The sequence below is a fragment of the Aulonocara stuartgranti genome (genome assembly GCF_965226115.1).
Source record: "Aulonocara stuartgranti genome assembly, chromosome: 18".
NCBI lineage: Eukaryota > Metazoa > Chordata > Actinopteri > Cichliformes > Cichlidae > Aulonocara > Aulonocara stuartgranti.
Genome location: NC_138954.1, coordinates 26,227,420 through 26,244,789, shown reverse-complemented (window position 1 = coordinate 26,244,789; position 17,370 = coordinate 26,227,420). Strand labels below are relative to the sequence as shown.

Sequence of the window (17,370 nt, the reverse complement as noted above, 5' to 3'; positions counted from 1 at the left end):
ACTTTGCCACAAAACTTTGTCAAAAAGTTCTTCTCCCCCGAAAATGTTCCTTGCATCACTGGCTTTGTTCAGCGCCGTGTCTCTTTCTTATAATGCCTCTGGTACGTCTTCATATTTCAAATATATTTGTCTAGTCGCTGACAATGCAGGCGTTTTGATTAAATGAGGCATAGTGAAAAATGTAAAAATTGCTTAGAAGATAAATAAACATTTGTCCAAGCTGTGAGGAATCTATTGTTTATGCTGCAGTTTGTCAGCAGTGTTATGTAAATCCTAAATACAATTGTTTTCACAAATTATTTAAAGATTTAGAAACTCAAAAACTATTTTTTTACCTGTAGATTTTCCGGTGAAATCGATCACACCAGAAAACACGGTTGTTTGCCACATCCAGGTCCAGAGCCACAGCGTTCTTCTGTGTGGATACCACCTGACTGTAGTCCCTCTTCACTAAGTCAATGCGTCGGATCTCATGTCGGTTGGTGAACAGTAGGTAAGGGCTTTTACCTGCACGCGAAGAAACGAACATTTCAGGGTGTGTTTTTGTGCAAGCAGGCACAAACAACACAGGCCCGGAGTCAGGGTCAGAATATGGATCAGCAAAATAAAGCAAAAAAAAGCAAAAAAAAGTTCAACTTCTCAATAGGAGGCAATTTCTAAAATGGGCTTATGAGGATGAATACATTGTAGGTGTGAGGAATACATTAGAGTTGGGATTTGCTTCAGTAATGCTCAAGCGAATCAGCTTTGACAGTTTAGGCGAGAAGAGGGGCCAAAGCGGGTATATCTTATTAGAAAACTGCTCTCGTCCTGGTGCTCCACAGATCATCTATGCACACATCAACATTAATATGCTTCAGATTAGACAGCAAGTGCACTGCTTTAAATCAACTTAACCTTTATCCAGTGGGAAAAGTATATCGTCTGGACTGGAAGAAGCAGTGGCTGTGCTCTTGTGTCAATAATTTAACCCACAAAGGGGAAAGATGTGAAGAAGAAGAAGAAGAAGACAACAATAAAACAACAATAAGCTGGACAGTGTGTTCAGCACAGCATCAAAATGCACTTGGACTTGAGAACTGCTGACCCAGATGGGAAATGCTGCATGTCAGGGAATGATTTAGACATTGCTCTACAGTAATAACAATCCGGCTTCACCGCAGTGTTAAAAGCACTGGAACATAATGTGATGCTGGAGAGACTAAAGTCAATACTCTAAATATAATCTTTTTTCACAAAGATAAACAGCATCAAGTTTGCACGATACTACTCAATATTCTCTTCTAACAAGAGTGAAGGCACAATAATTGTTCATTAAAAACAGCTGAATAGTTGGTGTATTGATCAGTGTGTTGTACATCATTAAGTTGTACACTCCTTATTATCTTCGCCTTGCAAATATAAATATATATCAGAGTTACCTTTGCATCTGGCTGCACCTCTTTAAACAGCAAGCTGACGGCTTTTGCACCGGCAATGCAACAAAACAGACATAGGCAAACATACACTAATTTGAATAAGATATATTCTTACCCTTTTCCAGGCTTGCAAATATAGAAAAATAACAATCTGCTACTCAGTGAATTTTACTCATATGCAACAGAATAATGATAGGCTTCACTTCCAAATACCTTGCCATGTACACCTGCATTTTATATAAATATTAATTACATGCACAGCTGAGAGATGCAGATCTTATCTGGAATGCATCTCAAAGCATTTAACGTAATCACTAGTTATTACATTTTCTATTCCCAGGGTTATTTGATTTCATCAGCACAGAAAGTGTGACCGCTACTAACAAGACAAAAAATGTCTACAGAGATGTCAGCAGTTGGTCAGGCTTCAAGCTGGATGTTAATTTCATCAAGGTTGCTCAGAATGGGCCTTTGAGGTTTGGCTATTCGTGTAAGCACAACTAGTAAGCACAACAAAAGCAATGAGTCCATTAGGTAAATGCAAAATGTTTGTAATTTAATATATATGTTTGAGTGGTTGGAGGGTGCAATATTTAATGCTCACATCTTAGTGTACCCTGCTACCATGCTAATCAGGACCAAACACAAATCACAGCTGAGCCTGATTAGTCGAGTCTTTAGTCAGAAAGCAAATTCCTAGAACAAGATGTGCTGGTGAAAATGTGTGACCTCATGGCTCGCATCACACATTTCATGTTAACCTGGATATGGTGCTATAGAAAGCTCCAGATCATTTACAATTCACCTGTCCTCTGGAATGTATTAATGTAGCCCGCTATGTGGATAACTCTTGCAGGACGCTATGAAGTAATTTTGTTATTCAAGGAGATAAAAGATTTCTTGCTTTCATCTGAAGTACACACTGTGATTGGTAAATTTGTTATTAGCTATTATCATGCACTGGTTTTCGCACTTCCTCTGAGAGTGTCCTTGTTTATTTTCACACCTATTTTTCGAGCTGTCTGTTTTGGATAAGGTCACCCAGGATGCACTTAAATCAGAACCATATATAAACAGAGGTCTTAAACTATTTCCTCATAATTCTGGCCAGGAAAAGTCGAGTGGGTAAAAAAGACTAACAAAACGCGCCTGTAGGGATGGTTTTATCTGCCTGGCTATAACTAAAGCCCACCTTTTGTCTAGTAACATCTATACTGAGCCAATCTCTTTGTGACACTGCATGGTAATAGGATGGCAGCTGCAGGCAATTATCTCTTGGGGCAGATATGAAATTCTCTCATTAATGGCTCGCTTGCCTCAGTTTCCCTTTTGACAGTCTGTGTTGTAGCCTCATTGTAGTATCGCAGTCCCGCACGTCTTCTCTTTTTGCCCTTTCCTCCGTCTTCCAGCCTAAACTCTGAATCATGACAGTGACGTTTAGGACCAAGCGTTCTCAAAAAAATAGCGATTACAATGACAGCATTTCCAACCCCTCTAAAGGGGAAAATTCTCCCCTGCTGGGTTCATGGGCTGTCACAGCCAGACGTCATTTTCATTGCCTCAAAACCAAGTGACTCAACTGCTGCATTTGCTGCAATTTGGCTTCTGACACACAGCCAGAAACACTTCTCTCATGGCAATGATAAACTGATAGCTAACGCACTGGGCAGCCATGCAGAGAAAAGTACACAAGCGTTAACAGAGGCAAGTGGGCAGACACGACACACACGCAAACACACACATGCAAATGCTGAGCTTTGATATTAGCTTAGCTTAATTGAGGAAAATTAAATAGCAGCATTTGACAGCCACAGGGACAGAACCAACACATTTCATTTGACTGGCTCTTTCCTGCCAATTAAATAATAAAACCCTGCAGGGAAATGAAGTGTAAACATAAAATGGCCTCTGCATGCAATCCTCTTGCTAACAGCTTTGAGCCATAGTTGGAGGTCAAAAGACATCAGCTGACTTTGTTCTCCACTAGTCAAACAACTGTTATCAACAAGCTGAGCGGGAGGCTGGATTAAATTGGTGTAATTAGCCTCCACCGTGACTCAGCCAGGTACCCCTGAAGAGTTGCTATACCTAATTATAAGTGTTCAGCATCGCTAAACATCAGTCTGTCACTCGTGAAGCGGTCTAATGGGACAGGACCCAGATGACAAATTCGGTCTGAGAAAAACAGAGCGGTTGCCTTGGTGATGTGATTTTTGTTTTATGTGTATGTTATGTCAAGTGCACAAACACCTGCAGAGAAATAATAAGAATATAACAGTTAAAAGATGTTTCCTGGTTATGACAAGAGGAGGGGTTAACAATGTAGTACAGAAGAGAGTGCGGTGCAGTGTTGACGCATTTCAGTATCTGAGAAAATGTGCTGTTTACCTGAGGCACAGGTTCAAATAGACAGGGTTAACTTAATTCCTCTTTTCTTACTGTAACTCACCTTCTGCTTTGCAGGTCTTAGTGACCGGGTCCATCTCGTATCCTTCGTAGCACTCGCATTTAAAATCCCCTTTGTAGTTTATGCAGATCTGGCTACAGGCATCCGGGTTCTCACACTCATCGATATCTATAGGGATGAGAGGATTATCAATCAGCTGAGAGACAAAAACAGTCAGACAGTGACAGCAAATCACTAATAATCCCTTGTGAGCTGTGACAGATGGGAGTGGAAACTAAATTCAGGAAATGTAAATATAGAAATTCTTTTCAATGACATGACTACAACAGGGAGGTAAAAATGTACATTTTATGGCTGGAATTTTTGCAGTTTTAGGGAAGAAAGGAGTCAACAGGGAGGCAGGGTGGATCCCTGCTGACGTCTTTTGACCTGATTCTTCTCTGGGTGTGATGGCGAGCTGCTAAAATGATAGGAAGGGTGTGAAGGACATACTATAAGCATGTGTGACAGGAGTAAGACTGCACAACCTCCCCTGTGGGAGCGATGGGCAGGGAACAGAGATGGACAGCATGAGAGCTGCAAGCTGCCCAAAGCGGTACACTACACAAATGCACAAACAGATTTATACTGGCTTGGTCAGCAGCCAGCCTGCCACTCTGTTTCTGAAAAACACTTTATATTTCTCTATTTACCTCCACAAGTCTTTTTGTCTAGCAGCCGGTAGCCGGTAGGGCACCGACACTCAAAGCCAATTGGTCGGTCCACGCAGACATGGGAGCACCCGCCATTATTGATCATACACTCATTCAGTCCTAGAAGACAAAGAAAAGGAGACAGGTGTCAAAAGCAGCTGTTCATTTAAGAGGAAGGTCAGGCAGTAGGTCATAGTTTCTCATCTCATTTAGGAAAGGACTTTTCCTGCTCAACTATTACCCTGTAGCATAATGACTTGTCATGTTTTTAAAAGATAAATAAGTATGTGTGGCACACGGGTGGCAGTAATCTCTATGATATCTCAGCTTCTGTACTCGACTCTTTTCCATCTTTTTTGAATTCTTATCAGATGTTCTCAAAAGCAGAAGAGGAATCAAAGCGACACGCAGGCATCACACACGGCAGGCTTATAAAGCTTGAGAATCAGGTCCATCTGCAGGGATGTGAAATATGTGTGAAGAGGGGATTAAAGCTGTGAACTGGGATTTTAAGACGTCCCACAAGGGTCTATCACAGGAGGGAGGGAGCACATCTAAATTAAACAGGTGCGCTGCCTGCATCGGCAGGATCCTAAAAATGACAGAAGCTGAAAAATAAAATGTGAAAACACAACAAACAACACGCTCTCTTTTAAAACTAGGTCAAAGCAGCTGGCACAGACAAGGTGGGCACACAGTAAATTAGACAGAAGTAGTTAGACGTAATTGTGAAGCATAAAATATTTTAACCTCATAGCAAGAAGAAAGCAAACATCACTGACTGACACTTCAGGTTCAGGTACTTAACCTCGTCTAGAAATTTATTGAATAAATCTGCAGGTAGCAGTTTTGTATCATTTGACTGCTGAACATACATTAATTATTTATATAGCTCTTTTATTCATGCTAGATTTGATAAAAATCTGTTAACTGAGCGCATCTTAAATGGAAGCTTAACTCAGTAAAAGCTAAGATAAAAGAAAAACATTTAAACAGTGCAGAGTTTTTCAGAATAAAGTGAGGCTCCACAATCTACAAAGGAAAACTACAATCTTAAATCTGCCAACAGTTTGTTGCCCAGTCTACACATTTCACTCCAGCCAGGTAGCTTTATGTCATGAGTCAGTGAAAGAAGAGCCACAGCAAACTCCCCACATAGACAATCACTGGTTTCAAAATGAAGCCGTAGTGCTTTCCTTTGAGTGAGCCAGTGTGATTAGCGTGTATGTTATTGTGCAAAAAAACGTAATGTAATGTTTTGTGTTCAGTTTTATAATGACACACTCAGTGTTGAGCCTCCCTAGCAGTGCAGAGGAATCTACCTGGCTGCAAGCATTTTCCATCCCCTAAAAACGACCCTGAAAGAACTCCTACAGGGACAGTTCCTGCAGCACACACACAACACACACAAAGGCCTGAGCTGCCCTAAAACAGCCCTCGAGTTCCTGGAATATTGCCTAGTCTTATAATCCAGTATGTGGGCTTTGCAAAGAATTTCATTGTGAGAGGGCACTTGCAGTGTTAAATTGCATACTTTTCTATTGCTAATGTATTTCATATGTGAGTGAATGTTTTCATGCAAACTTCATGGTGTTTTTTGTTTGGTTTTTTAATGTGCTGTGAATGAATACAGTTTTGGCCTGGGTCTTGTGTGTGTTTTGAGATTTTGTTCTGGACTCTTTTCATTCCTTTGGATTTAAGAAATATTCACAATCAAGCTCTGTATTGGTTAGTCTCGAGTTTAGTATTCTCTAGTGTCTCTGAGGGGGTTTTTTTTATTTCTGGTTCTTGTTTGATTATGTTAGTTCGCTTTCGTGTCCAATCCATCCAAGTCTCATCTCTGTGTTGTCATCAGCGTCTCGTATGGAAGTCAGTCTTTTCTCTGTGTTTCATTACCCTTTTTGTCTCCCCAGTCGTGTCACGGTGTCTGGTCTCTCCATGCTTGTCTGCTTTCACTGTCATAGGAAGTTCATTTGTCTTCAGTCCTGTTTCCTGTGTTTCAACATGTGTCACCGTGTCGTTTTAGCTCCCGTTCCTGTGTCCACGCGCCTTAATGTGGGTCTCAATGTGGGTGTGTTAGGTCCTGTTTAATCTTGACAGTCATGGTCGCGTGTGTGTATGTGTGTATGTTCAGTTTTGCTTTCCATGTTTCATTACTTAAGATTCTGTTCAACTGTGCTCTCAGGTGTGTCCACTCTGCTCTCTACTCCTATATAAATACTGTCTGCATCACCCTCTTGGTATATGCGTCTGTCAGTCTGTTGACTTGTTCATAATCTTCATAATCTGTTCAGCAGCTAGCCATGATTGCCATCTCTCTGGTATTTGTTTTTGGACAGATAGTGTAGGTCGTGTTTGGTTTTGTTTTTAGATACATTGTGGCTGAAAAAAGCTGTATGCAGCAGCCAAAAATCGTATGTGAGCAGTGAGAATGAACCAAAACACGGAAGCTACAGGAAAACATCAAAATAAAGAGCTAAAACACTTTGAAATGCTCTTTAGTGCTGAGTGGAGCAGGGCGATATGACCAAAAATATTTATCACGATATACATTTGAAAATTTGCGATAACGATATAACTGACAATATAATTGACACTAGACAAAAAACGTTACGACTCCACAACTTTGTTAGTGCAAAACAAACCATCAACGTATTTTCACTTAAACAAGCAGCTGTTTTTTATGTGCATTAAAGTTATATAAAAATTTAACAGTGCAAATGCAAATTATTTGCTGACAGTTTAACCAAAAGGCGTTTCCAGTGGAAATTGGCCGACATATCCTCAGCATAACCATGTATAATATCCACAAAACTTAAAAAGAGGATATACACACACAATACAGTAATATTATGTTGAGGCACAGCACGTATCACCCCGCGAGGCTCCTGCCTACAATAGCCGTAATGCTCCGACAATCCATCAAGCGGTGCGGGTTCGTAGCTTAGCAAAGTCGTACTGAAACATTTGACAGATTTTCAAGCGCCGTGTACGACATAAAATCGTTTCGAGGTCAGTAAACACCAGAATTCATACGTAAGGCACACGGGATTATAAGGGGCACTGTCGATTTTCAGAAAAATCAAAGGATTGATTTTAAGTGTGCAGTATTTCCAAAAAACACGGTAATAACGACGGCCTGCTAGCATACTCTACCAAAAATAGGGCTTTGTTGTGTATCTGACGGACGAAAGCTAAACCAGTTCCACACCACTGAAGTTGCAGCATTTTTACACACCAGTTCTGGTTCATCGTTTCATTCAACGATCCGCTTTCGCCCTTCTCATTCTCTGTCGCTGCCATGCTTTTTCCACCATGTGCGTATGAAAACAAAGGCACTGCGCATGCGCGTTTTACCCATATTCTATCGCGATATTTCATTTTCTTATCGTTGCCCAACATTATACCGGTATTACCATGAATGGTATGATATGGCCCAGCCCTAGTGCTGAGTTGCTTGAAAAATTTATCACTGCAAGCATCACCCTGACTTGCAATAAAATATCTGAAAGTGATGTCTGGGAGCTGTAGTGATTATCTATACAACACAGGGGTATCAAGTTGTGTAAGACCTTTGTACACTGTCAAGTCGAAATTTTTCTGTTGTAATAAAAGTCAGAAATGGTTATCTATTCAAAGACTGACTGAAGGTAAACTTTGTGGAGAAATGCTCTCTTTGTGTGACTGCCAGCAGACTTTAAGAACTGCAACCGGCTGCATTCAATTCCCCTCTCTAACTCAGCTGGATGGGTGACAGCAATCTGCCACTCACAGTGGCAACTACTCTCATTCTGTCACTTCTGAATTGCCAGCAGACAGAGGAAAAGACCAAATGAAGCTGCATTTGAGGTCTCACCCATTCCTGTTTCTTTGAGAGGGGCAGGGTGGGTAACAAAGAAGAGAGAGGCCCTGTCAGCTTTTCTCTGACCATCTCAGGCAGAATTTAGAGGTCACTTTTTCCAGAAGACAAACATGACGTCTTTCCTTTCCCCCACCTTGTTTCTCTTCTCACTCGCTCTCCCTGGTAGCTCAGTTTGTACTCCCTATTTTCAGCCATTCCTCTAAGAGAATGTGATGGAGCAGTGTTAGGAGATGAATGTGTGCTGAGTAATGGGTCAGTAATGTGGTAATATGTCATTATTTCTAATGAGTTGGGGAAGATGCAGAATAGATTTGATTGAGCGTGGAAATGTATTGTCTTTATTCTCCCCGAAGTAAGGCTGATGCGGCAAATGCAATCGCTCTGAACATCGAGTAATAACGTGTGTTTGAGTGCAGCGGGGTGTATCTCTATTTGTTTTCTGTCTGTGCCAGTTGGCCTACATATTGGGAGTAAATGGTCGAGAGCGCGGAGTGATGAAGTTGGTATGTGTGGACATGCTTTTAATGAGCTGACAACAAGACCTCAGTTGAAGGAGAGAGGGAGAAAGGTGGAGGTAGATAAGGAAGAGGAGAGAGAAAAGTGAGGACACAACTCTCTGGAATATTTGCTTCACTCGTGTAATTTCCGTCTGTGGCAAAGGTCAGTCTGTTCGGTCAGCTGTCACTCTTCAGTCTAAAGTTTAAGTTTCTCGGAGGAAATATAATTTCATGAGAGTAAATCTGCCTTTAACTCTCTCATGTCAAAAAAAAGAAGAAAAATAACTACTTTTTTATTTTAATTCAAGCATCACCTTCAGTTCTTATAGTCTCTAGTTTAAGTCCAAGGGAACGGGAAGTAAAGAGGGGCAAAGGACCACTGGCCACCCAGCTATCCCAGTGTTCCACATTATTTTTAAACAACAGATCACAATATTCCTATATTAATCATTTGCCTTGACTCTAAAGCCATTTTCACTTCATGCAGTTGGATCAGACATTTACTGATCTTTACCCTCCCAGCTGCCCAAACCAAATTACACTATAACTGCACTAATGTGTGAATAGCATAGCTAATGGTCAGGTGCATTCACTTCTAGGCAGCTCTATTAATACAAATGAACTGGGAATGGCTTTGTCTCCAGAAGCAGAGAGGGTTGTCTAGGGTCAGGGGTTTAATCTCTGGCCCTATTCATGTTGAAGTGACATTGGTAAGATACTAGACCCCACGCTGCCCCTGATCCATCCATTGGTGTGTGAGCATGGGTGTGACAGATACAAGTCTTTAAAGGCATAGGCGTAAAGAGTGTGATTGGGTAAATGGCAGTAACAGCCAATTTAGGTCAAAAGGACTATTTCCTGCTGTATGCTACAGTCATGTGAAAAGTTTTCACCAAAGCCAATGTAATCTAAGTTCCCCTATTAACTCCCCCTTTACAAAACATCTGGAACAATATCCTATGGTCAGATGAGACCAAAGTGGAGATGTTTGGCCATAATACACAGCACCATGTTTGCAGAAAACCAATCACAGAATATCAGCACAAACACAGAACCTGGGCATCTTAAAGTCATTTAGTCAACCATGAACTTCTCTCCTCTGCCAAATTTGTCGGCGATGATGTGAGAGACTTGAAAATCACACAGAAAACGATTACTTCCAGTTATTGGTGCTGAAGGTGGTTCTACAAGCTACTGAATTTTCTTATGTTTTCACAAGAATGCAAGACAATGTGAGACAGGACTACTGTGGAAAATATACAAGAAAATTCAGGCTAAATAAAACAAGTTCATATTAAAAACAGGAACAGCCTTCTCTTTATGAGAGAGGATGGCTGACACGCTGCTACCATTTTCAGGGTTTGCATTACTGACATTACATAGCAGCTGGATAGTGTAGTGGTAAGACTACACACCTCTGGAGCGAGTAGCAGCGCACCTGCCCAGTATCTAGTAAGGTTCCTGGCTAGCCCCCCCCTTGCTAAAAACCAGCCCTAGAGTGGCGCGGCCACGTCTGCAGCCTGTCTGCAGTTCAGGACACAAGCATTTCACTGCATGTTCACTATGTGTTGTATGTCACAAAGAAAATTTGTATTTATTTGACCAGAGATTGTGTTACTGTATCGTTAAGCAACAAAACCAACCAAGACATTTCATGACTCGTTTTTATACTCTTTTGTCTTTTGAGATTAACTTAAAACATACGCAGGACAGTGGCCCAGGAGGTAAAATCAGACTGTATCAGCACTTCCAATCCCTACCTCTCCAAACACTGCTTTTTATTTATTCATTGCAATTACACCTTTGGTTAAGAGATGAAGGTAGAGAAAGGAAGAGAGATTACCATAAAGCAGATGGACTTTCTGCAGTTTGATGGTAATTAGTACATGCAGGCTCTTGTTCTGATCATCGAAGGCTGCCTCTAATTTGACTGTGCTTCTGCATGCTTTGAAATGCAAGGTAATAGGAGGGAGGTAGTTGCACTTTGTTATGGCAAACATGATTATGCAGCTAGATTAACTGCTTGAATCCATTTACAACAGATATGTACATGCTCTGTCACTGCACGGGGCTCAAACGATGGCACACAAACGGTAACAGACAGCTCTGTTATTTTGGGAGCTGAATGTTCCCTCATTTGATACTGCTAGTAATCAAAGAAAACCATTTCATATTCAAGCAGAGAGAAGTAATAAATTCAATTTTTCTAAGCAAGCTCGTCGTAGCCATCTTACCGCATTCTTTTTTGGGCTCGTCTGATCGATCCTTGCAGTCCTTCACTGAGTCACACACCTTGGAGCTGTCAATACATTCTCCATTCTTACATAGAAACTTGAGGGGTCCTTCACATTTCGTGGCTGGAACAGGAAAAAACCAAAAACAGATCACAATCCACACTAGACACTTCATGAAACTTTATTTCATTTGCATACTCATTCAGAGCCTTGTGCATCAACAAGTGTGAAGTCAAATTAAATATTTCCAGTCGCTGAATTACTGAAGACTCATTTGAAACCAGACGCAGCAAATATTCATATTATGCCCCACATAAAAAAAGTTAAAAAAAAATATATTTTAATACCTACATTTTAAATTTGGTCCTGTTTCACAGTGCCAGAGTTTAATTTCCTGCAGTTTAATTTTGCACTACGTTTTTAAATTATGCAACACAGTCAGATGAGGGAGCGGTAAAGAAATTCGTCCACAATAAGCACTGGGTTGGATCCACACAATGTAACACCAGCTGCCATTATAGCAAATGATTCATACTCATGCAAGTTTCTTTGAAGGATATTTCTTTCCATGAAATGACAGCCAATTTTTCACACTGTGGTCTGCATATGGAGGAAAAGCTGCTGAATAGCCAAATACTGTACCTTTCCTCACTGTGTTGTTCTCTGTTTTCTAGTCAGAATGATTTATGTGCAGAGTTCAAGGTTACAAGGCCAGAGGAAATTTGCTCTTAGCTCATCTCCAAAATTTGAAGCCAGTCACAGAAGTCTGATATGGAAAGGAACAACTTGGAATGGACTTCATAGTGAAATGAAGGAAAAAAATGAAATAGAAAAGTGAGTAAAAGTTGATGTGCTGTGAGCAAACAGTGACCTGGAGGGCTGAAAAATGAAGAAAAAGTGGAAGTACCAAAAACTGCAGTTCCTCAAATCCCCACTTATGGTTGGTTCCATAAGTATGGCAAGCTAGGAAAACATGCTAATTGTATTAGTGTATGTCTATAAATTAGATCTGTATTCATTACATATGAAGTGAATTATTTTAAGACTTTGTTTAAATGTTGATGATTATGGCTTAAAGCCGGAGATGTGAAGTAAAGTTAAAGTACTTTTTGAATTTTTCTGCAACTGTACTTCTGTATCTGAGTATTTGGGGGGAGGGGTTATTTATATTTTTACTTGTTACATTTTTTTGACAAATATTTCTAAAACAGATTTGTTACTCTAGGTTTAAAACATTTGGGGGGAAAATAATCTCTAACATGCTCCCCTCACCAGTCCATGAAATGTAAAATACTGGCGACCGCCTTGTTCTTTAATGATCGTGCTCACAAACTTGGGTGGACACCAGCTTTTTTATTGCTGAGGGGCAAAATTTTACTTTTTTAATTTCACCCCATCAAAACTTTTTATTAATGAGTAAATAACAGCCTTATAACAATGCCAATTTGGACTGTAAAAATTAACAGCAGCCTCATTTGATCCAGACTAAGCATAAGATTTACGAAGAATTACATTTTTACTTATTTCACCACTATAGCCTTCAAAAAATGACAAAGGATAGCGTTTTAATAATAGATACAGACTGGTCTAGAAACAGGAAGTTCCAGGATGGAAAGTGTTATGATCCAGTGAATTTTATTATAAAAGTATAGGGGAGGGGGGGAGTGCAAAAGCTGTAAAATGAAATCAACAATAAGTAAGAAACTGAAGAAAGAAGGCAGCAGCAGCAAAGGACAGAGAAGAGAAGCTCAAAATCCTCAACAAGCAGCTTCAGGTATGCGCCCTCATTTTACGTCACAATAAACCATGTTTGATCCTAACAGCTTGTTTCAGACTGTTTTGCAGTTTAGTAGAATGTAATTTATAGTGTTTCCTTTTCTACATTTACAAAGAGTCAGAAGAAGAGGGCAAAGACAATCAAAGAAAGGAGGATAAAGAACAGATAACAATAAAGGGTGAAGACAAGGTAAAGGACAATGCAGGGAGACAATGTCTGAGAAACTGAAAAGATGGCACAATTAAAGAGGGGCAAAAAAGAATGGGTTAGGTTTCATCCTAAATCCTTACCACCTTTCCCCCTTCCTACCTTACCCACTCCCTCCTCATTCTGCCACTTGTTTCCCAGCCCTAACCCTTACCCCACCTCCGTTACTTTCCCTCTATAAAAATACTGTAAATAGTTCAATAGCATTCTGGTGAAATACGTTTAATTTGCTTTTGTGTTCATTTTTGTAAATCTTATTTATGCAAGCAGGAGTCTCATGAAATCAGTCCAAATAGTTTACATGTCTGTATAAACATTGTGCCTTTTAAGGGGATGTTTAGAGTGTCAGTCTTTGTTTTTGAAGGGTTCTGATGTTTCTAGGAGTGAGTTTTATAAAGTTTCACCTGCCTCTGTCTGCCCAGTGTCTATCTGACTGTTTAATCAGGAAAGTCAGTCAAGTTAACTTATCAAAGCAAAGCACAGCGTTAGCACAAAAGCTAATGCCAAACTGTAGTCCACATGTCCATCTTTCTAATCATCTTTGAATTGGACTTTTTTGAACACAATTTATTTTTTAAAAAGTACTTTTATATGACATTAATAGTTGTGATTCTTAAGGATTAGACTATTGGCTGTGATTCAGGCTTCACTGGCTTCAATGTAATCAGATTACTAATGATACTTGAGAATGAGGTGAAAAATATTTACAGCATTATTACAGAATAAATAATTTACAGTAGAAGCAAGTCTTGACTCAGTAAAACTACACAAATATTGCAGGTCTTTTAGCCAAAAAAAATCCTGGTGGGCTTATAAAACTGCTCGTGTTGAAAGGTATTTCACATAGGCAGACGTGCAAAAGGCAGAGACTGAGACAGATGCATGAGGGAAGAAGACGGAGGAGCAGACATGGAGGAGGACAGACACTCACTGCCAAACACAGTGACAGGTGAACCCACCGTTAACGCATCCAGATTCATCGCTGTGGTCAGGACAGTCGTGGACCTTGTTACACTGCTTGGTGCCGTGTATGCAGGAACCATCACCGCACTGGAATTCATCAGGACGACACGTCAACAGAGCTGTAACAGGCAAGAGATCGAAATTTTAAATTTAATTTTAATGACTTCAAGAGGAGCATAAAATCATGTGGTCGAATCCAATCCAAGACCAGCTGTGGCATTTTAATCACTCGGTTTCTCTCCACATTTGTGTCCCATAAAGAAGAGGAATTGCTTTAAAAACTTTTCTTGAAACACTGAAAAATATTGAGAAATGGCATATACTGCACTTCTATTAATTCACAGTGTGTGTAAGGCACTGCCGAGGACAGAGACAGTCAACCTGAGGGCGTGTGATGAATGATTTTCAATATAGTAACACAAAGATGGAGGCTCCAAGAAGCCACACCAAATTTTATTAATATCCCAAGCACAGACAAGCTTTTCATCAACAGTGCCCGGTATGCTCATATAACTCCCTCTAAACCGCACTAAAAAGCAATATATGTGACAGAGGGATATGATTAAGTGTTATCACAAGACGAACAGGACACAACGAGCCTAATGGAGCCAGGGATGCTGTAGTCTGGACACGCATGTCCAGACATGTATGCACATAGATATGATCATCCATGTTTCTGTGCATCTCTCAGGCAAATCTAGAGATTTGAGTGAGCAATAAACTGGTGGTGCATACTGGTATAGATACATGTGCATGTATATTCATAAGAGAGCAGAAGCAACAGTGTAAAACTGATGAATCACAGCAGGAGCATTTGTCCTCTGCTGACAAGCTGGAAGAAAATTCCATTTTTTAGGCAAAGAAATCCTCGTACAGACATAAGGGTGTGCGAATACACCAAAGGTGGTGAACATATGAGTTTAAATGTGTAGCACGGGAACTTGTGGACAAAGATGAGGTTGTGTCCCTAACCACCCCCAGCCTTCCTCCCCTCTAATGCAGATATTCTGTTGGCTAATAAAACATCAATCTCCTGTAAGTGCAGCTTATATGACAGACCACAGAGTGAGAGCTGTGCGTTTGATGTGTGCACCGCACATCTTGATAATGAATAGTGGGACTATCTGGGCTTCACACTCTGGCTTAGTGAGACAGGAGCTTCAGGGCTCCCCCATCCATGACCAGCTAATAGGAAAACCTGTCTTATCACAAGGCCCCATCTTCACACAGTGTTTATCAACAGAAACACATTCTTTACCTGACACATTTAGGAGGAAAAAACTCAATATCAACTCCCAGCAGAGAAGAAATCTGCTAAATGATAGAGCGTCACCTCAGAGGAGAGAAGAAATATTGCTGTTGAAGATTATCTATTCCACCATCTCAAAGCAAATAAACAAAAACAAAATATAACGTTAATTTAACAACTTCACAGTTTCTGGATTCATCTGAAGACGTGCAACATGTTTAATAAAAAGTGCCCACCTAGTGAATAGAATATTTGCAAAACTACTAGAGTTTATTCAGAATCAACCAAACTTAAAAAATAATCAAATCCATCCATAACCTCTGAGAATATATATGAAAACTGAATAGCAATTGGAAAGGCTGCAGTTGTACCCAAGATTCTAACGGTTGCCTTAAGCTGGATAAAATACTTCTGCTTATACAGACTTTGATAATGTAGTATTATTTTGTAATGTATAGCACTGCTTTACCACTGATTTAATAGTATACAATAAACCTATATACTTTAATATTGTGTATTAACATAAAATGAGGTAATTCAAGAAATCAAGAAATGGGTAGAGGCTGGCAATTACAATTTCCCGAAGTGGAAACATCATGCTTGTTCTGAGTTATTTTATGTTTTAATGGGTTTTTAGAGTTCCTCACCGCTCTCTCAGATTGTGTCTCATTCACTAATGTGGGTGTAGAAATGCTATTACCGTGTACCCCAGATAGGTCCACATTCAATATTACTGCTGGATTCATCATCATTAACTATACCAGCAGGAGTATGTTAGTGAATCAGAGTCATTTAAAATTGCTCGGTATGTGCTTTCTGTTTTCTGCAAACTGGAATGCCCTTATTTCTTTATTAGCTAGCAAATGCACCTTGAGATGTATCATGGAGTGAAACGTCTGAAGTTAAAGCTGTGAAAGTACAAAAGCCTAAAGCAAAAAAAGAATAATTTCATGAGAAAATAAAGCGAAGCAATCATGTTTGGGAAAGAAGACAGAAAAAGTACTGCTTTCAATTTTCTTTACTTAGAAGCGACAACAGCTGGACACAAGTAAGATTTGGGCTGCAGTAACTGAGGTGGATGCTGCATGAGCTGTGAAACAGCCAGTGACCTGATGACCACCAGGTTTCCTTTTTCTACAGAAAGCAGAAAAAGGTTGACATCAAGGTTAATGGAAAAGGAAGGAAGCAGGTGCAGGACAAGGACCGACTAAACTGTCAGTCCCAAGATAAGAAACTTACTACAATTATTGAAAAGACATGCATAAATGGGACATGTTTCATCCAACAAGGATGAAAGCATTTGTAATGAATGCGGTTTTGATATGCTAAGTATTTAAGCCTGAGGTACAATCCCAACTGTGTGCAAAATTAACTTTGTTTCTTCTTCTGTTTTGGCCTTTGAATTGGTGAAAACTAGTAGAGAAACAGGCTGCTTATTAAAATATGTAAAACTGTATGTACAGCGCTGATTGCTTTATTAGAGCACTTGTCAAAAAAACCCAGAAAACACAAATATTTAAAAAATCTGTGAAAAACTCGCTAGAAACATAAGAATTACTGAATTCACTAATCTATGAGTTTCTGGCTAGACTGACACATGTAAGTAGCTAAAGTGAATTTCTGTGTATAAGATGACAACAGATCTGGAACAGACGGCAGCAGATTTGCAATTTATCCCACACAGATTGTATGTAATTGCCAACTTGACCCTATTCAATCACAAACTGATAGCAGATTGACTCCATCTTATTACTGTCTTGATCCAGCAAGACAGCAATAAGATGGAGTCAGTCTTCAAAGTTGCTTTGAAGATGACGGCTGATTATAAGTGGCCGTTATTTATGTAAACATGTGATTCTGAAAGAGAGATTTCTGCATGAACACTTTTTGAATTAGACCTTTTGAGTGTCTATTCCTCTATGTTACACAGCATGGGACATTCACATTATCAAATTTAATGTGGCTGCTCTTGTCCAGTGGTCTTCCTGCATGTGTTCTCCAAGCCAATCAGCTGCTAGGCCCTGTTTTTTAATTCACTCTCATCTCTCACTCTCCCCATCTCTT

The 17,370-nt window shown here is 39.9% G+C and overlaps 1 protein-coding gene across 5 annotated transcripts in view; it reads right to left on the bottom strand.

Annotated features, from left to right (window-relative positions):
• LOC309694360 (low-density lipoprotein receptor-related protein 8-like) overlaps positions 1 to 17,370 on the bottom strand; it is an 85,223-nt gene that overhangs the window by 18,254 nt on the left and 49,599 nt on the right. For all 5 annotated transcript variants that reach the window (XM_082514391.1, XM_082514393.1, XM_082514394.1 and 2 more), the window contains exons 6-10: positions 14,054 to 14,176; positions 11,111 to 11,233; positions 4,518 to 4,637; positions 3,868 to 3,993; positions 336 to 507 (exon numbers count right to left, since the gene is read on the bottom strand). In XM_082514391.1, coding sequence (XP_082370517.1) covers positions 336 to 507; positions 3,868 to 3,993; positions 4,518 to 4,637; positions 11,111 to 11,233; positions 14,054 to 14,176 — 664 coding nt within the window. The remainder of the gene's footprint in view (positions 1 to 335; positions 508 to 3,867; positions 3,994 to 4,517; positions 4,638 to 11,110; positions 11,234 to 14,053; positions 14,177 to 17,370) is intronic.